At 41.5% G+C, this 21,689-nt stretch overlaps 1 protein-coding gene across 1 annotated transcript in view; it reads left to right on the forward strand.

The window, feature by feature from the left end:
• ANKRD52 (ankyrin repeat domain 52) overlaps positions 1–21,689 on the forward strand; it is a 112,647-nt gene that overhangs the window by 49,987 nt on the left and 40,971 nt on the right. The window contains exons 14-20 of the mRNA XM_089679875.1: positions 5,050–5,190; positions 7,541–7,588; positions 10,857–10,937; positions 11,123–11,234; positions 11,335–11,406; positions 20,134–20,335; positions 20,463–20,550. Coding sequence (XP_089536001.1) covers positions 5,050–5,190; positions 7,541–7,588; positions 10,857–10,937; positions 11,123–11,234; positions 11,335–11,406; positions 20,134–20,335; positions 20,463–20,550 — 744 coding nt within the window. The remainder of the gene's footprint in view (positions 1–5,049; positions 5,191–7,540; positions 7,589–10,856; positions 10,938–11,122; positions 11,235–11,334; positions 11,407–20,133; positions 20,336–20,462; positions 20,551–21,689) is intronic.

The following is a 21,689-nucleotide window of genomic DNA, read 5'->3' on the forward strand; positions in this document are numbered from 1 at the left end:
ATTATCTTTTTCAGCTGCTTTTTATATTCAAGAATAGGGTTTTTGGTTATTTTTTTATATGTTTCCTTATTTAAAATTCGCTTCATTTCGTCTTCATAGTTGCTTCTATCCATGACAACCACTCCACCACCCTTATCCGCTGGCCTAATCACGATATTTTTCTTTTCTTTAAGTGTTAGTAAACCTTGATGGAACATTTCCTCTTCTTTAAATTTACGAAAATTCAAACTATACAGATCATCACAACCATTTGTTTAAAAACATCCAAATTTTGGTTTCTAGAATTCGTAGGGTTAAAAGTGGATTTATTTTTCAAATCACTATGAATAAAAACAGATTTACTATTATAATTTTCAGACTGGGAAGGTCCTGGTAGAGATAAAAAAATATTTTTTAATATTAAGTCTTCTAATAAATTTTATTAATATAGATATATGTTTCAAATTTATTCAAATTGGCCTTCGGGGCAAACTTTAAGCCATTATCCAGCACTTTTAATTCATTTTCTGTCAGGGGAACCGAACTTAGATTATATATTCCTTCTCCTATGTTTCTTTCCTTTTCCTTTTGTTTTCGTTCCCTCTTCCCTGTTCCAAATTTTTGGGGTTCCCATTTGGGGGTTTCCATCCTTCCTCCCATCTCATTGGGGGACCTCTCTCCCAATTCTCTCTGTATATATTTGGGGGATATCTTTGTCCTCCTTTCCCCCAATACGGTGGGGGAAAGAAGGGTCTTTGCGGGGGCAAACCCCACGGGGGCCTTCCTCTGTCTCCCCTTTGAAAATTTTCCCCATTTCTAAAGTCTCCCCTTTGGAAATTGTCATTATTTCTATAGTCCCTAGGACCATTATAGTTATCATTCCACCCTTCCATAGGCTGAAATCGGTTAAACACAGGGACATTGTACATCTGTCTATAGGGGCTTGCAGGTTTTGGGTGCCTACTCCCATCATTCTTATAAGGTGATCTAGATACCCCTTTTTTCCCTTTATAGGGCAAGGGACCTTTCTTTAAATTACCATTTACCAATGAAGGGTTTTTTTCTAGCTCCCTCCCCCCCCCCCTGGGGGAATTTGCAGGGGAAGATTCAGCCGAAGGGCATTGTTGCCCCACTACATCCTGCAATTTGTAAATTTTCTTACTTTGATAACACTGTTCAACAGGTAAAAAGTTTTGGGCATAAAATTAGCTAATCTTACATAATTTTGGGGTGCTGAAAACGAAAATGACCCTAAAAAATGTTGATTGGCTCTAGTTTCCATGATATATTCACCCATCTAATGACGTAAGCCATTCAAAATTATGATGCAACGTCAGCTGCATATTGCGCAATTGATACTGGTGACCAATAGAAAATTGCATGTATACTGAGATGATTCAATATTAGCCTTTAATTGCATCACTTCACTGCATAAAAGCTGCAGTATCTGTAGCTGATTGTAGTTCGACAGCGTCTTTACATTTCGTTTTATGCTTATATAGGCTACTCAGTAATGCCTCGAACTTGTGTGAATAAAGCAGATAATTTCTGCTATATCTGCGGTGAAATAACTTTTATCTCACAAAAAAGGAGGATAACAGGAATGATTAAGAAAGCCTACAACTTGTATTTTGGCTGCAAGATAGGAGACCAGGACAAGAGCTGGGCACCACATATATGCTGCAATTCTTGTGGGACGGCACTGGAGCAATGGTTGAATGGAAAAAAGGCATCTATGCCTTTCGCTGTGCCAATGATTTGGAGAGAGCCAACAGATCATGTTAGTAATTGTTACTTTTGTATGGTGCCTCCAATTGTAAAAGGGCTAAATAAGAAGAAAAAGTTATCTGTGCACTATCCAAATATTCCATCGGCAATACGTCCAGTTCCTCATGGAGAGGGGCTACCAATTCCTAAAGCACCAGAATTCTTCGTGGTTGAGTCAAGTGAGGAAGAACCTGAAGCGTGTAGTCACGTGCAGTTGTAAGAGATAGCCCTTTCCTCGAGAAAAGAGAAAAGCCAAGAGAAGCAAAACCGTCACAAACTGAAGACAAAACTAGTGAGAATCCTAAGTATTAAAATGATTCAACTTAGCTTATGGCTATAATTTTTCTTGGTAATCCTATGCAATATATTATGCCATTTAGGCTTTATGTAGTCAATATCACTTGCTTTATATTTGTGGAAAGACATCTATCTATATAATTATTGTGCATTATGTAGTCATTACGCCTATAGTAGAAAACTTTCCGTTTACAGAAAAACTAGAGCCAATTGACAAATTTCATTGTTATATTTGAACTCAGAATGTGAAATTCATTAAGAAATGGATCCTTTTGTTTCCAAAACTGGCAAAAAATAAAAATTTGTTGAACAGTGTAATCCCCCATATCTCTAATGAATTTTTTATGTTTCTTTTTTTTAATCTCAGCATCTTTTTTTATTCAGTTGCTCCTGCAAGTTTTTCATAAGTTCACTGTATTCTTTTTTATCTTTAAAAACCTCCACTTTTTGTCTCAGCTCTCCTATTCTTCCTTCTACTCCCCCCAGCTTTCTTTTCTTTCTATCTATTAGAATATTTATAAGCTGTTTTTCACAGGTATGAAGGAAGTTTTTCCATTCCAACATGGAATCTTCATCAAAGAGCCCATCATTAGGTCCTATATCCCATCTTAACCTTCGGGGTATAATTCCTTCCATTAGATATTTGTCAAACGTCACTATATCCCACCAGAGTTGGAGTTTCTTTTCCATTTGGTGGCCTACTTTTTTTACCAAAAATTCTAAATCTTCATTAATTCCTATTTGAGTGATAGAAAAAACTTCTTCTAAATTCATTTTTCTATTTTCCATAAAATTAAATATTTCCATTTTGTAATGTGACCCTCTCCCAATTGGAATAATACAACTAAATCTATAAATCAACCTCTATACCCAATTAGATCAAATAATACCCTCAAAAAGTGCTATGTTTCCCAGAGTCTTACACCTTCCCTTAGTGTATAAAATAATAAATCAATACTCTATAACTTCCCACAGAAAAGTCAAACTTCCACCCTTGAAAGTGCAAATAACATAAACCTTTTCAATAATCCATAAATACCCTCTCCCACAGTCCCACACCACTCTCAAATTGTCCACACCACAGTCCACAGTCCAAACTCAAAATCCAAAAATAAAATAAAACCAAAACAACAATATTCCAAATGTGTCCAAATCTTCCCGCTCAATCCACAGGACCCTCAAAAAAACAGAATACAATATAGTGCATTATCCTTGATACAAAATTACTATAAGTGATAACATGCAGTTACACTAGTGATAAAGAACATATATGTAAATTAAAGTGAATCCACCATATCACTAGTGGTCCAGTGAGACAGCACTGCAACCGTGAAAATATCAGTAAACCACACAGTGTGATCCGTGACACAGTAATCCGTGACAGTAGTGCCAAAAACAGTGCCACACTCTGCTTAGGGGATAAAATGCAATTACCCTCTGGCTGTAAGTCAAAGCATTTAGGATTCCTTTATGCCACAAAATAAACTTCCTAGGAGGTGCGTCTTCCTCTCAGGAGTACACAATGGGATCCCTTTTTTCATACAGCCATAGGTCATAGGTACCAGGGTCCCCGTTCCTCGCAGGGAAATAGGAGCAGACTCAGTGGATTAAAAAGTAATTCACATTTTATTCAGTAAACTTACATCTTAGACTAATACTGTCCATCCTCGCTCTAGTCCGTTCACTGTTGTGAGTAATTCAAAAATGGCCGCGCTGCTCCTTCCGGCTCAGCGTCCGACGTCACGACCCTGACGCGTTTCGTCACTTCCGACTTTTTCATAAAGGATCCAGACGTCCATGCGGCGGTTCCTCTTATCCAGTTACACTACTGCCAAAAACGCCCCGCCGCCATTTTAACTATGAGCATCATACCGATGCCTTAAATTATCAACAGGACGGCTCAGAATATAGACTATAAGCAATTATTTCCATACACAGGGAACCGATAGACAGGTATATCACAATCTATTACATCAACACTTATTATTATCCACATATACATAAAATAGATTTTCCCCTATACAATTTCCAGCCGAATACTTCTATAAAATACTAATAAATCCATTGATACATTAAATAGAATAGAATACAGATATCGCTGGCTGACAAAATAGAGACAATGCTGGAAATGGGAGTGGTTATGTAGGTCTGAGTTGAGCTTTGCTGTTTTGACAGTGTCCAATCACCTTGAGGTGGAGAAAAATCCACCTCAAGAGTTAACTTTATGTCCCCTGACAAACTCCAAGAAAGGGATTTCACAGGTAAGTCAAAAAAACCCTTTTGAAGTGGAGCTCTGGGAAACTTGCCCTTACTGCAAGGGTTAACTGCTCATTCCTTTTATAGGGCCATAGAAAAGCAGTTTTATTTACCCAATCTTCAACTCCTGCTGGGTAATCTTGGATGTTAAACCCATTTTCCATAGGCTTCAGTGAAAATAGTCCTGCATTGGACGTGAAAACTGAGAGACACAGTTTACTGCCATATAGGAATTGAGGTTTGGGCAAGTAAAAGTGCCTTTACAGTCCCACTAGGCTAAATGAGCAATTACCCATTGCAGTGCTTGCACATCCGCACTGCAATGGTGACGTTTCAAGTTTACCGGAGTTCATCCTTAATGCCCAAGGTTTGTGCCCTTCTGTGGTGTGTTTGTGTTATTGTTTTTTGTGGGGGTTTTTTAGGGGTTGGGGGGGGTGGAGAGGTTGTCTCCATGCTGGATTTTCCTGATCTGCAGGACCAAGTACATTTTGTCATCCACCTTTGATCCACGTTAGAACCCGAATAGGTTGGAATTATGTTTCCATCTTTAGGGTCACCTTTTATATACCTGTTCAGTTTGTTTAGGCACTGTTAAGTGTGCTCCTGTAAGGAAGACATTTTATATTTCAATGATATTTATTAATTTTTAAACAGTATAAAACAGAGGCAACAAAACACCCCCACGCAGGGGCTATCAATTGCACAGATAAAAAAGGAAGACATTTTAAAGCTCTTTACCTTATATTCTAGGACTCCGCTGCACTATGCCGCTGCTAATGGCAGCTACCAGTGCACAATGACTCTGGTGAATGCTGGCGCTAGTATTAATGTGGCAGACTATAAAGGCTGCACTCCCCTACACTATGCTGCTGCTTCAGATACTTACAGGAGGTGAGTACCTGTTTAATAGATATTTATTAACTTGTTTACCGGAGTAGTGAAAGTGTGTATATCTTAGACTGCTGGGACCTTTTACTGTGTATCTAGCTGGGCACCACACTTTTCTTCAAAATTCCACTATCCCGGCTGTGCTGCACTCTTGAAACGTTTTTCAATTTCAGCTCATAATTATGAACAGACCATCCACTATTCATCTGTGGCTTAAGAATTATTCGCAACAACATAGTAGGAGGGCTTGTCTAAGCAGTCCATTTACATTTTATATTGATTCAGTCAGACCCTCACACTACAGAGATGGTTAAATTTGATCTATACAGATTTTGTTGAGCTGATAGGAAGATATTTACTAGGGAGAGATTAAGATCTGAGGTGTTCTGAGCATTATTTGTTTGGCTGAACATTCACTAGGGCACTGGCAATTATTAGACTTTGGGAGTAGACCCAGTCTCCAGAATGTTGGACACTGTGCTGAAGCAAAGCATTTCTATTTGTTCGCTATACCTCTCTACCGTGGAAGTCAGAGCCTAGTCTTTTAGATTGCCCTAGAAGGTAAGATTGATAGACAAGATTTTGTGTGTGTTTTCTTGCTAGCACATTGTAGGAACATCAGATATTTACAGATGGCTTAGAAGTGTACACAGAATTAATGTATGACCAAAATCAAAAGCTGACTTATATGATACAGTCTGTCACTAATATTAACACAGCAGGCTTTGTCTTTTGAGTTCCCCTGTAACTGTTTACTACCTGTTGATCCAACCAGTATATCTATTTTTCAGACCAAGCTGTCCAGCAAAGGTGGCAGTTAAAGGTTTGAGACAGACCATTTAACAGTGAGGGGAGCTTACAATGTTCTGCTTTTAGTTATCCACGTAAAACATTTATCCCAATAGGAATAAAAGGATTGCTGGAACTGCTTAATAAAGGTTAGTTGGAATTTGGCTTTGGATTATTAGATGGACTGGTAGATTTAGGTGGACTAAAAGTACCCTCTCCACTGATTGACATTGCTGCTATCCCAGGCTGGATACGTTGCCTGCCTCTCCACAGATACTGTGGAGTGAACATAGCCACCCCAAAGCTGGCCATACATGCTTTGGCAGGGACAGGCCGAATTTTGATCTATGTATGGACACCCTGGTTCTATTGGTAGACTTGTGTACATCCAGCCTGTCAGGTTTTTCCCGAAAGGTTAGTGCCACTGGCTATATCCGGCAACAGTGTCTTCTGTCAGCAGGGAAGGCTGGTCTCCAGTGGAACACAGTAGCGCTGGTGGAGGGATTCCTTGATGAACACTTACTGTGTTGATGGTGAAATTGAGCAATTTTCTTACCTTCCACGAAATTACATAATCTGTGGCAGGGATGTGCAAATCGTGTCACCCAATGCCCAGGACTTGCAGTTCCAGGCCCTAGGCAGGTGCTTTATTGTGTTGTGTGTGGTGGGTTTTTTTGTTTTGTTTTTTTGGGGGGGGGGGGTGGGGGGGGTGTTTCTTTTCTTTTTTTCATTTAGCCCTGCTGCCAGAAAGCATGTTCAGGTGTGATGTATATCTGTCATCTAGCCACCTCTATGCAAAATTGGCTAGGAATTGCATGCTATGAGAACAGTTATTGCTGAATTCCACTATATGCTACGCTGTATGTGTTTTTTAAACTGATCAAAATCACAACGCAGTAATGTGAATGCCATTCATACAAAACAATGTATTTTCAGATGCTTTTTCTAATTTATGCCTTTCAGATGGCATCTGAGCTGCATCAGATTTGCTTCAGCGTGAACTGGGACTAAGGTCCCATTCATATCTAGGTGTTTTGGGACAACGGCAGAATCGCCCGCAATCTCAAAACATGCTACAGTCTCAAAACATGGGTTCGGGTGCCATTTTTTTCAATGGCACCTAAAATGCAGTGTGGTTTTGCCGCGATTTATCACGCGGCAAATCGTAATCTGTAAAGCTTTTTGCTCAAAAGGGAGCTGGAGCTTCTTTTGGGCGAACAGCTTCATGCAGTGTGATTTTGTCATGCGACAATCATGGCAAAACCGCACTGCATTTTAGGTGCCATTGAAAATAATGAATTCTGGGTTTGATTGTGGTATGTTTTGAGATCTTTTTTTCTTGAGATTTTTTTTCTGCTGAGCATTGAGGGAGCCCGACACTCCCCTCTCCTGGGAGGTCTCTACCTCCCTGCTAGGCCACAGATATATCTCTTTTCCTCATTGCTGAAAGATTTCAATTCTCACTCTGTAGGTTACTTTTAGTGTGTGTGTATGTATGTGTTTACACACACACGCACCACGTGGCACTCTAGCATGTTAATTTTTTTGTATTTTATTTTTTTAGGGTTTCCAATACAGTTTCTAAGGCTTCAACCCAGACAGAACAGTCCAGGTAAAATCTGCTCTTTTACACTGTATTTATTAGCATTATATTTGACAGACCCTTACACTACCTAGTTGATGGTAGATCGAATGGTGAATGAACAATCCAATTGAATGTTTGGTCAGCTTAAGTGAAAAGGGAGCTTGTACTTCCAGCATCAAGACTCAATGCTGTCTACTTTCCAACCTGACATGTAGGAAAGGTAAGCAATGAAATGCTAACTGGCAGCCCACTTACCCGAGAGATTTCCCAGCAGAGTGAAGAATATTTGTGTGTCATACTATTTCTTATAGTCCTGAAGCATTTGTGATCTCTCAAACTATAATGCCTGTCCACCATAGGTCATTCTTGAATCAACATTGACCTTTGTAAAGATGGTCTGTACCTTGGCCCATTTACTCTCTGCTCACCCCATCGTTTCTCTTCTTATCCACTTATATATTTGCATTTTATCCTTTTAAATCAATAGACATAAGGTTTTCTTTAAAATGTATTTGAAGCCAAAGGTTTGCAGAAAATGTTTCTCATTTCCTTGTGTACGAACAGGACAGTAGGTGAAGGAAATCTCCCTAGTGGGATGCAGATGGCAAAATAAAGCTTATAGGGGTTTATCCAGTCCCTACTGCAAGATTGAAACCAAGGCTAAAAATAAAGTTTTAAGTATAGCTATAGCTTCAGATATACTTAAGCAGGTGTATGCAAATTAGCAGAATATGATATTCCAGGTTATATTAGAAGACCAGATTAAGCTTGGTTTAGCAGTTTGGCAGGTAATGAACTTTTTAATTGTACAGTAGATAACACAGGAGTTGATTACTACATCTTGGTTCCATGCCACTACCTTCAGGTGATCGGAATCTGGAAAAGCTTTTCTGGGTAAAACCCTCCACCCCAGTGTACTCCTGTAACCTTTCCCATGCACTGAGGCTCTATCCTTGTGTCTGTCTCCAGTCAACCACAAAGAAGAATGCCCTCCATTGTCTGGACGAGGTTTGGACTTTGAGAGTTCTATATTTCAGCAAAAGTATCTTTTAAGAAGACTGATTCTTTGTCATCCCAGTTGGACCTTATAAGAGTGCTTTAGCTTCTCATTCCACCATCCCTAGGTGGCTCAGGCAGACCATTATACCCAAACCTATGGTCTCAAGGATCTGGTTCCAGCCTCTTTTTTTTCTTTTTTTTTTTTTGAGGTGCTCTCTACTAGATCTGCACTAGTTGGACGTTTCATGCCACTCTCAAGGTTCTTTAGGTGGCTCTTTGAGCTACAGACAGGCCCCAGTTCTTTATTGTAATTCAGTGTGTAGCTCAGTCATCCATTGGAGTGCTATTGGATGTTCTGAATGTGAAAGACTACCACTGTTTCTTAGACCATGCATTATGAGCCACCACCTTTAGTTGGACACTGCTAAAAGCATTGCTGGGCCTGATCCCAGTGTATCAATATAGTCCTATACACTTCATGAGTCTTCACTTTTTTTTTTTTTTTTTTTTTTTTTTTTTGCTAATGTCCAGTAGGAGAAGACTTTTTTTTTTTTTTTTCTTTTTTGCTGACACGTCACTGCTGTTTGTCTTAGGACGTATTGGCTATTTCCAGATTATTTACTATGAATGTACATCTTGGGAACTATACATGAACTTTGTGGCAGTGGCAGTGGGGCTGTCCTGTAATGGTTGCTTCTGTCACTGGATCCTGCCACGTTGAGGCCCTCAGGGGCTCCACCTTAGCATGTGGTACAACAAATTAATTGGCTCCTGTAATAGGTTCAGGGTCCTGGTCCATCCCTGTGGCACCCCTTCATGTGTATGTGCACTGTGGCCAGCGAAGCCTGTGACATTGTTTTCAAAAGACTCCTGACTGTGCTCTTCCATTTGCGCCGATGATTGATCTGATGCTTGTTTACATGAGCCCAAAACCAGAAGTGAGGAAATCCTTGTTGCTTCCGACATTTGACCTCACACAGTGGGAGGAACAACTATTGTTTGGGTACTTCCTATGGATGGGAAGTGGTTAAGAGATGAACTGTCCACAATGTGGACCCAGTCATTCTTGCACTAATTTATTCTACAGTTTCCATTGATGGCATTTCCTCCTTTTTAAAGATTAATTTGATAAGTGCCTGGAGACTCTGTTGAAGATGATCCTAATCTTGCTGCATGAATTCAGCTCTTCCCTACAGCACTTTTCTTCTGCGTAGACCCCATGGAGAATGTGATATGTCAGATTTCCAGAATGTCCTTACTTTCTGTGCGTATGTGCAGAATCTTATGGCTTAAAGCTTTTGTGAAAGGTGCCTTTTGCGCATGTTCTTGGAAGGTGGCCTCCTCTTTGGAAGTTCTCTTGAGGAATACATTAAGGCGGTTACTGAGGGAAGGAGATCCCTACCCCATTATCTTTAATCACACTTCCCTATTCTGTGGGCATTCCTTACTGTGTGCATATGATGTCACTCCCTCTGAAATTTGATATCCAGTGCAGGTCCTTCACCTCGTGGTCCCTCACAGCTAGACCCACCTAACCTGCTCAAAAACCTCTTCTGCGTTTTATATGGCATCTATATTAATAACTTTTATGCATTGTCCTTCACAGAGGTCCACAAAGAAATTCTATTGCTGTCCTCGTTTTTGTGTTTTTTTTTTTTTTTTTTTTTTTTTTTGTCTTTGTTTTTTTTTTCTGCTACACATTTTTACTTGCTTCACAGGGCAGTCTATTTTTCTTTCTCCTTCTTGCAGCTTAAATCACATGAGGTAGCCAATCCCCTTCCCTCCTAGGGAAGACTACAAGGATTTTTCAAAATCCTACACATGAACACTTACCCACTCACCAATGCGTGTCCCTTTGTGCTCTTAACACCATCATTGAACTACTGCAGTAACCAGCCTTCTGGTTGATCTCCTCTAGCCTTGTTTCTTAAAGTTATTTGTAAATGTTGGTAAGTTAAGTAAATACCGTGTGCACATATTCTGGCAAGAAGCCTTCCACAAACATGCCCGATAATTATGGAAAGCAGTAGTACCATGCAGTATTACTTTTAATACTGTTTTTTTTTTACTGTGCAAGTTGCACACTGTTTCTGCTGTTTTTGTACTTTTATCCTGACTATTGTACATCTGAATAATTGCTAACGGAAGTCTTTTTCACGTACTTTGTATGTGTATGGTTTATGTTTTTCTTTGTAAAACTGAAAAACTTAAAAAAAAAAAAAAAAAAAAAAATATCTAGGAAAAGAATACTATTTTTGCTGGAGTTACAAAACTTTTTTTTTTTCTTCGCTCTCAGATCAATGGAGTCTAACTCTGTGACAAGACAGGAGTCGGAGGAGGAAGATGAGAAGGCTTCACTGGAAAAGGAGGCTTTCATGTAGGTGTTTGCTTAACTAGAGAGCCAGTATTTTTATTCAGTATGGCCCTGTTCACACCTGTATCAACCATAACCTATTGCCCGATAAGCTCTCTGCTAGCTATATCCTGATTAGTTTAATACAACTAAATACTATAGCAATTCCTTGTTGATAGTATTTCTGTAATGAATTCCCTTTCTTCCAGAGCCTTAGAATACCTGCTGGACAACAATGCCGACCCTTCACTTCGTGATAAACAGGGATATGCTGCTGTTCACTACGCAGCCGCTTTTGGCAACAGACAGAACTTGGAACTAGTGAGTGTCTCCTGTTTGATCACCTAATGCTACTCATTCTTGTATTTATGGTATACAACACAGATTTTTATTCCTGATGGAAAATGTCTGTATACTTTAGCTCCTAGAGATGTCCTTTAACTGCCTGGATGATGTGGAAAGCACTGTACCAGTTAGCCCTTTGCACTTAGCTGTAAGTATGATATTTTTCTTTTGCCTATTACCCGTGAACGGTTCCTAATAGTGCTGTTCAGCTGAGTTGCATTTTAAATGCCTGAAGTGTATTTTGGCCAGTAGCTCCTTGCTAAAGAAAAAATGGCTCACTATTATTATTTTTGTATGTGTATGTATTATTAGGCTATGCTTTACTAGTAAGGGGTGATATTCATTTCTATATAAATCCAACCTGGTTATTCCTCTCTCACAACCTAATGTGTATCAACTGTTAGCTTTTTTATACAAAGTAATGCTATTTTTATTTAAAAAGGAAGAAACCAAATCTAAAAATACTAGTTTGCAAAAGAAGAGTGAGCAAAACAGTGTTGCTGCATTCTGAGGGTTACATAGTTCGTCTGACTGAAAAAAGACAAAAGTCCATCCAGTTCAACTAGCCGGTTCGTGCCACCTAAAACGTTTTTTGGAAGCATAATGTCCAGCAAAGCCAAGCTCCTCTCTAATACACTTTTTCCTTTTAAATACTTAATCATACAGACTCCTCATTCTTTGGATAAAATGCTTGAGAGAGGTGTTTCCTAGGCCACTGTACTTGTAAAATTCCCCCCATCCCACCTTAATGGCTAATGCTGGCTGCTGAAATTAGAAATGCACATATATCTCTGAGTCCTCAAGAGGTACAAAAGGCTGAATGCAGTCTACCAACATCCAGAAAAGGCTAATATATCCGTTTTGCTTGGACCTACCGTTTTTGTGTATGCTTAAACTAAACCTGGGCCTCGCCATTGTCCTGGCTATAACTGCTTTCACTGGTAAGAAATGAGATGGAAATTATTCAGATTTACCAGACTAAGCGTCAAAGTTTTAGGAATTTTTTTTTTTATCTCTGTTGTACAATACAGAACCCAGGGTTGATATTTATAGACACAGGGTTATAGACTGGTACCTTCAGATGATTAGGCACTGGCGAGCTCTTGAGCTCATCCCCCATAACCCTACCCCACTTTTTGAGTCTTCAGTTTTTTGCTATTGTCTTAAAGTGTTACTAAACCCAGGAATCTGCTTTCACTCTATCTGGTCTCCCACAGTACACACAACATGGAAATGCAATTATTTTAGTAAATCTAAACTGCTAAATGCCTTTTCTCATCAGCAGTTAGAGCAGTCTTGTGACTTCATCAGAGCACTGGTTAAAACTTGTAGGATGAGTTTATTCTGCTCTAGGAGGATGTGAAAGTCCTGACCCTCTATCTGGACAGTGCTGATTGGCCCTGTACTGATCACATGCACTCTCCCAAGAAAAAAATACCTCCCTAGCAATACAAACCAAACTGAGCATGTGCATGTGACTACGGATTCAGTCTGTATCAGGTGGTCATTTCAACAAGAGGAGGAGCAGAGAAGAAAGGATCAAACAGCCTTTTTACACAATGCAGAGGATTAACCCCTTAGGTTCCTCAGTGAGTATAACAAGCATGCTTTACTGCATATACAGACTGATTTTACTGTTGTGGGTTTAGTAACACTTTAAGGTGATTGACCTCTTCTTCCTTATGGGAGGAATCACCCTTATCTTAACCAGCTTATTATTTTACTTTGGATTCTTCAATTAATTCTTCTATAATCCCGTCACTGTCTTCTAATACAATAGAAGCATGGCATTCGGACTGGTGCAACCTCTGTAAAGCCCTGGGAGCCACGCCGGGACCTCATGCCATAGGAACGGCCTGTAATGTTGCTTCAGGCACTGGATCCTGCTTGAGCACTCACCTTGGCACTTGGAACAATGTGTGTTATCCATAGGGTGCTATAAAAATCCAGGGCTGTCCCTATGGAACCCAGACCCCGAACCCCTCTGGGTGTATGCCCACCGTGACTGGCATAGCCTGGATCCTATATAGGGATCAGCAACCTGGAAAAAGTAAGACCGTTCCACCCTGTTTATTGGACCAGTGCTATAGTCAGAAAGTGTATTGCCTTCCCTTGTGGATGCAGATATCGGGAGGAATGAAGAGCAACCAGTGGCAGTGTTTAGAGGAGGTTGCAGATTTCTCACCCCCAAGCTAATCTATACACCTGATGTTACAGCTTCACAAAATATGCGGTAAATGCTAGTGTTTGTATGCTCACTTCGACTGTTCGTAAAAGTCTTACCATCGCCACACTTGATTCTCCTCTGGCTAGCCATTCCCCATTTGGGTACTAAGAGACCTGCTGAAATACCTTTCCCATCTGCAAATTGGACCAGTCCTGAAAAGATTTTTGCCAAGCTCTATCCAGTGAAAAAAAGTTCGTACAGAAGTGGCCTATTCTGTAGTAGGCTCTGTCATCTTAGTCTTAAAATCTTTTAACTATACCAATTGATGTTTATTCATTCATCCATTCAAAGATTTTACTGACAAAGTTTGAGATGCCCTTAAAGGCTCCCTTTATTCTTTCAGGCTCAGCTCTACAACTACTGCAATTCCTGTTTGTCAACCCACATCTAATTGGTCAAGGGCAATGAACAACCAAAAGAATCCTGTCTTCCAGGACCATGCTTTGGCAGAGCATTTACTAACCCTCTGCTTTTGTTCTTTTGTGTTGATGCCTCATGACACAAACCTCCAGAACGATTAACTTCAAGTATAACTAACGGCAAAACTTTTTTTTTTTTTTTTTTTGGCAGAGTGGAGAGGGATTAGAATACCTGTCAGTTTTTATTGTTGTTTGTATCCCTGTTGGGGAGATTCACCCTCCTGATTTTGTCCTGTTAACCACCATCACTGAAAGTAAAAGAAAATCCCAAATTTTGGGTTGTCCCTAGAAAAGTTAGAGGGGAAATGTTCCAATGGGGACACTAGTTCTGGTGACCTGGGAGTCCCCACGGGATTTGCAGGAATTTCCTCTCGCCTCCTGTTTGGCTATGGCACAGGAAGTGAAGTCTCCAGTGGGACACATATGGGGGGGGAGGGGGAAATCTTACAGTGGTTATAACCCTCCCTTACTCGTCCAAAATGGTGGGGGGCGGGGGGAACTTTGCCTATAGTTCTACTTCAGTCCATATGCTCAGAATCCTGTGTCCTGGACAGCTGGAGCTACCTGTAAAAGATGTCTTGTACACAAGCCCATTGTAGAAAGATACCAAATACAGTAAAAGCTCTGCCTAAATATGATACAACTTAGCAAAAAATTAAGGCTAGAACCGTAAAGTGAAAAATAATGTCCTTCGTGCCAGTAATCCATGTAGGTGACTCTGTTCCAAAACAATATGCAATTCGTGCGCTGTGCTCCTCGTATGCCCACTAACTCGATAGATATGTTGGACTCTTATGATGAAATAAAAGTCATGCACGCTTTGGTGGAGCATGTGGAGTTCCTCCTGGGTCTTGTAGTCCTGATTAAATGAAGTTTATGGTCCTCAATCATTCCATCATGAAGTGGGTTTTATGCATGCAAGGAATGGAAAAGGCATTCGAATAGTGTGATTCTGTTTACCGTATATACTCGAGTATAAGCCGACCCGAATATAAGCTGAGGTACCTAATTTTACCACAAAAAACTGGGAAAAACTATTGACTCGAGTATAAGCCGAGGGTGGGAAATGAGGCACCTACTAGTCAATGTAAAAAATTGGTGTCAGTGGGAGGAATAGTGCCCCATCATTGGTGTCAGTGGGAGGAATAGTGCCCCATCATTGGTGTCAGTGGGAGGAATAGTGCCCCATCATTGGTGTCAGTGGGAGGAATAGTGCCCCATCATTGGTGTCAGTGGGAGGAATAGTGCCCCATCATTGGTGTCAGTGGGAGGAATAGTGCCCCATCATTGGTGTCAGTGGGAGGAATAGTGCCCCAATATTGGTGTCAGTGGGAGGAATAATGCCCCATCATTGGTATCAGTGGAGGAATAGTGCCCCATCGTTGGTGTCAGTGGGAGGAATAGTGCCCCATCATTAGTATCAGTGGGAGGAATAGTGCCCCATCGTTGGTGTCAGTGGGAGGAATAATGCCCCATCATTAGTGACACCAATGATGCGGCACTATTCCTCCCACTGACACCAATGACACTTGCTGACCCCTGTTGCAGTATGGTGCTGCTGCAGCCAGCATATGTGGTTGCAGCAGCACCTCTGCACTGCACACTTACCGGCTTTTCCCTCACTCGATTTTCGCGGGTCCGCTCGGCTCCGCCTCCTCGCCCGTGATTGGCCACCTGTGTAACTTTCCTGAGCTACAGTTCTGGCGGCCAATCACCGGTGAGGAGGCGGAGCCGAGCGGCAGGAGTGAGGGAGTGGCCGGAGTGACGGAAGGAGCAGCGCTTCCTGGATGGATCATCGTGGGACCGGAGCCAGGTAAGAGACAGCAGCCCTCTGCCCACCCCTGTACGCGCCCCCCTTGACGGAGCCTCGGGGGGCGCGCCCCACTATCTGCAGATGTTGACTCGAGTATAAGCCGAGGAGGCCGTTTTTCAGCACAAAAAATGTGCTGAAAAACTCGGCTTATACTCGAGTATATACGGTATTAAGTAAAATTGACATACACTGGTAATACACTCACATGTTTCCAAAATAAAACAAGCATGAATGCTAACAAGGCAAAACCGCCCCTTGTGCTCTTCGTACACCTTTAGGGCGTCACCACGGTCCGTACTTAACACCTTTCTCACCCTTCCACTGGGCGTCCTCAGATGCCTTTGAGGACGTCCAGTGGGAGGGGCAAAAGGTACTAGGTACGGACCATGGTGACGCCCTACAGGCATCATATTTAGGCAGCGCTTTTATTGTATTTGATTTCTGTGTAGCATGTCTTACCTGCAAGGAAGCAGCAGCCTAATAATAAGTTTATTCATCTTTGCATCACTGGGTGTAGATTGTGAACATTAGTGTTTGCACTTTACATCAGCACTTCTATACTTCTAGGCAGCGCTTTATGTGCGTTGTCTGTATGTAGCATTTTTTCACAAGAATAGAAGCAGCAGCACATTTTATTAGGTCTATCACATGATTGCATTCAGTATTGGGTGTATGCTGATATTTGGTTGTCCTAGGTGCAGGTTAATCATTATATATTGCATTATAGAAAGATGTCTTTTTGTGAGGCATTTTGAAAAAAATGTCACAAGTGGAAAGGTCTTTCTTGCACAGCAAAAGTTTCCAAGAACTCCCTTCAGGGGCTTCTACTTTCTCAAAACGAACAGCGCCAAAGCTTTTTTTCAGTGCAAGATTTGGACCACAAAATTCACGAAGTCTGTCCCAAAGCCCTCTTTCCAATGAAGGGGCACCCTTATTCCTAAGAGTACATGGGGGGGGGTCTAGTTCCATCTTTTCTCTGAGTCCCAGACCTCTGAAACTATTTTCTACTCATTTGAAAACACAGATTGAACCCAAACTCCCTCACAGGGGCGGACTGACAGCTCATGGGGCCCCCGGGCAATAGAGGATCATGGGGCCCCTGTGTCCTTGTCCAAACTCAAAAAAGCCTATGAAAAAGGTACCAGGGGCATCTCATGGGGCCCCCTACTGACTCCGGACCCTCAGGCAGTGCCCGAGTTTCCAAATGGTCAGTCCGCCCCTGCTCCCTCACCACTTTTTTCTCTCAAACCAACTAAAATCTGCTCAAGGATAGTTGATTTACAGACTGCCCTGAACCATCTCTTGTTCCAGGGAGTGAACATTCCAATACCTCCTGAAGGACAGGTTCGAATGATTCTCTTTAACACTATTCATGGTACCAAAACCCATGGGGGTATACTATCCTGGACCTAAAACCTCTAAACCATTACCTTCATGTTCTAAAGTTTCCTAGGTAATGGTGTTTTGGGTTTTTTTATACTTGAGATGAAGAGAATACCTAGCATTTGTAGACATCCAAGATGCCTTTCTGCATATTCTCAATTACCCAAAACTTCAGTGGTTTTCTGTGCTTTGCAGTAGGTGACAGACGCGTTCAGTTTGTTACACTGTCATTTGGCCTAATACTCCACTTCCAGAGTATTCACAAAGGACTGTAGCTACCCCTACTTGCCCTCCCTAAAACGCAGGGCATTCAGTCACAGGATATCTAGAATGTCTTCTGAAGAACTCCTCCCCTTTAAACTCTTTAACCGTCCACAGGATTATTTAAATGCTTCAGGCTTTCAGTTGGGTAACCAGCTTTCAAAAAATTTGCTCTCCTTCCTTTCACCTGGAATTCTTGGCCTCCTAGACACAGCTGAAGCAAAAATTTCTTCCAGTAAAAAAAAGTCAGAGACCTGTCTTTTGTGAGAATTTTGGGCCTCGTGGTGGCCTCCTTTTTGAGGTGGTTCCATTAGCCTAATTCCATTCATGGCCTGTCAAACACAACATCTTGTTGACATGAAGCCCCCCTCCATGCTTTTATCCAGCCAAGGAAGGAATTCCCTAGGTTGGTGCATTTCCAACCCAGTCTTAAGAATAGATGTCAAGATGTTTCTACCATACCCAAGAAAGGTGATAACAAACAACTGCCAGCATTTCGGTCTCTGTGTTCAGTCTTTCACAGCTCAGAGAAGCTCCCTATCAACATCTTGGCGCAAAGAGCAATAAAAATGGCTCTGCAGCACTGGACCCTCTTTCAAGGACACCTGATGGGTTCAAGGTGCAGTCAGAAAATGCTTCTGCTTATATCAGTCATCAGGGGGGTACCAAGAGTCACACAGCCTTGAAAGAAGCAGGCCTATTCATCTCATGGATGGTAAAACCTTGTCCGACAGTCTGTTCACTTTACAGGAGTGGTGTTTGGAAGGCGACTTACCTTATTCGTTACTACCTGGACCAAATGTAATGGATCCTACACCCTGAAATCTTCAACCAGATATGTCAGAGATGGAGTGACTCCATATGTGGATATCCCACTCTCCAGGTTCAACAGCAAATGACCTCAGTCTGTGGCTGGGGCCAAGGGTCACTTAGCACTGGCATCAGATGCCTTGATAATTCCCTTGATGCAATTCGGGATAATTTATACCTTTCTTCAACTGCTCCTACAAAATAGAACAAGGGCCTGGTACATAGACCTACTTGGACTTCTAGGAGAGGACCACTGGCCATTTCCAAACAGTCCAGACCTGCTGTCACAGGGCTGCCTGTTCCATCCTGCTTCTCAATCACTGTCTTTAATGGCATGGTTGTTGAAGCCAAGGTTTTGAGGGACAAAGTAGTCTCTGATTCTGTCATTCCAACATTTTAAAGCAATAAAAGCCACTTGTAGAAAGAGATATCTGCCTGGAAATGCTTCTTTGCCAGGTGTGTGAGCACTGGAACTTCAACCTGTTTCTTGCATTATGTCCTTCCTACAATCAGGACTGGACTAGAACTTGACCTTTTTAGCGCTCTTAACCACTTGACGAGCAAGCTATGGCTGAATGACGGCTATAGGTGGTCGTCCAGCTCTGGGACGGCGTCATATGACATCCTCCCTGAATCGTGCCTCCCGTGCGCACCTGGGGATGTGCACTTGGCATGCTCTGTGATCGCTGTGTCAATCGCTCACAGCTGTTCAAAGATCATGGTAAAGGGCCAATCACAGTGGCCCTTTACCACATGATCAACAGTGTCTAATGACACCGCTGATCACAATGTAAACACAGTTTGTCTGTTTTATTGTCTGCGCTTTCCTCACATTATCACAGTGTGAGGACAGGAGCCGCCAGTATCTGGCAACTGTGTAAGAGGACATCAGTGCAGCCCCAACAGTGTCCATCAGTGCTGCATATCCATGCCCATCAGCGCAAACCAGTGAAAGAGAAAAATTACCTGTTTGCAAGATTTTAGAACTGAAACTAAGGAAAAATGTTTTTCTAAATTTTTGGTTGTTTTTTCCTTTGTTTAGCAAAAATAAAAAAACCCAGTGGTGATTAACTACCACCAAAAGGAAGCTATCTTAGAAAAATGGTAAAAATTCAGTTTGGGTACAGTGTTGCATGACCGTGCAATTGTCATTCAAAGTGCAATAGCGCTGAAATTTGGCCTCGGCAGGTAGGGGGTGAATGTGCCCAGTAGTCAAGTGGTTAAAGGACAGGTTTCAACCTTGTCCTTTTTTATTTATTTCCCTTCTCTTTCAAGGTAGCCTTCTTGATTGCTGTCCTGTCAGTCAGACATGTCTCTTGAGTTGGTGACTGTAAGCCAGTGTTTCTCAACGCCAGTCCTCATGGACCCCCAACAGGTCACGTTTTCAGGATTTCCATTATTTTTCACAGGTGATTTGATCAGTTTCACTGCCTTAGTAATTACCACAGCTGTTTCATCTGAGGGAAATCCTGAAAACATGACCTGTTGGGGGTCCATGAGGACTGGCGTTGAGAAACACTGCTGTAAGCTAAGGAGCCATATTGCATTCTTCATAAGGACAATGTAGTTGCATCCTAGACCCCCCCCCCCCCCCTTTTTCCTAAGGTAGTTTCAGCCCTCCACATCAACAGGAACTCCAACTTGGCACTACACAGCCCTAGTCTTCATGAAACTAGTTTCATAGAGAGATAACGAGCAGCCTTCTCTGGCTAACGAAGGTAATGGTTGGTATCTTGAGCTCTCTGCCTTTTAGGCAGGACTTTTTGCATTTAAATATTTAAGAATGGTAATAGTATTTTTTTTTTTTTTTTTTTTTTTTTCTGATGACATTTGTTTTTTATGACAATATTTTATTTTTCTTTTGCAGTATAATTTGATGCATTCTTGTTAACCTTTTCACTTTGACTCGTGCAGTTGTTATACTTGAGGTCTTTTTTAACGTCATTTACTTCATATTTACAGGCCTACTATGGTCACTATGATGCCCTGAAAACTCTAGCAGAAACGCTGGTGAACCTGGACGTACGTGACCACAAAGGCCGCACTGCTCTTTACCTCGCCACAGAAAGGGGATTCACAGAGTGTGTGGAGGTTCTGATGAGCCATGGGGCCTCTCCACTCATCAAGGATCGTAAGAAAAAATGGACACCGTTGCATGTAGCAGGTTAGGACTTCAAACTGTGGTTTAAATTGTAAAGTAAACTTTGAAGTTATGATTATTTTCTTAGGCTGGGAGTCAGAACATGTTCAGATGTAATGGTAAATTGATGTTTTCTTCCCCGAACAATTAGCTGCCTCTGGAAACACTGATGTTCTGCACCTGCTAATTGATAGCAGTGAGAGACTGGACATTGCTGATGTGACAGATGCACATGGCCAGTAAGTTTTCTACTTTTCTAGTAGACTGCCTGATCTTTTTTGGAAGTAAAAGTAAGAATACACTTCACCTTCTATGAAGTTGTGTGTTATCCGTATATTGACCATTCATTTTGGCATTACTATTGAAAATGACTGATCATATTAAGCCATTTATTACATAGTTTTTTGGCTCCTTTTTAAACCATAATAACAGAAATCACCCAGATGGCCCTGATCAAAAGTCTATATACCCCGAAATGTTTGGCATTGGTACAGACACGCACAGGTTAAATTGGCAATTAAAGGTTAATTTCTCATACCTGTGGCTTTTTAAATTGCAGTGGGTCTGTGTATAAATAGTTGAGTTTGTTAGCTCCTACGTGCATGCACTGAGTAGGCTAGATACTGAGCCATGAGGAGCAGAAAACAACTGTCAAAAGACCTGCGTAATAAGATAATGGAACTATTAATAATGATGTAAAAGGACAAAAGTACTGACCGGCATGTTCAAGGCTTTGGATATCTTTTTAAGTTGCTTATTAAGAAGGGGAGAATTTAGGGATCTCTTGATACCAAGTCAAGGTGTACCAAAGATTGCAGCCACAACTGCTAGAGTTTGTTCAGGATACAAAGCCACAGGTAACCTCAGGAGAAATACAGGCTGCTCTGGAAAAGACTGTGTGGTTGTCTCAAGGAGCACATTACGAAGATACTTGAACCAAAATTAGCTGTGTGGGCAAGTTGCCAGAAAAATCTTTTACTGTGCCAGTGCCACAAAAAAGCCCAGTTACAATATGCCCGACAACACCTTGACTCTCCTCACAGCTTCTGGCACACTGTAATCTGGAGTCACAACACCAAAATAGAAGTTTATGGACACAACCATAAGTGTTATGTTTGGAGAGGGGTCAACAGTAACAATAATACTATCCCCACTGTGAAACATGATGGTGACTCGCTGTCATGTTTTGTTTGTGTGTGTGAGCTCTAAAGGCACCGGGGTTCTTAAAAACTGATGGAAAGATAAATGCAGCATGTTATCAGAAAATACTGACAGACTATTTGCATGCTTCTGCAGGAAAGCTGCGCATGGGACACTCTTGGACTTCCCAGCACAACAATGACCCTAAGCACAAGGCCAAGGTGACCCTCCAGTGGTT

Source organism: Staurois parvus, unplaced genomic scaffold (genome assembly GCF_062004578.1).
Source record: "Staurois parvus isolate SC_StPar_1 unplaced genomic scaffold, SC_StPar_1.0 ptg000017l, whole genome shotgun sequence".
Taxonomy (NCBI): domain Eukaryota; kingdom Metazoa; phylum Chordata; class Amphibia; order Anura; family Ranidae; genus Staurois; species Staurois parvus.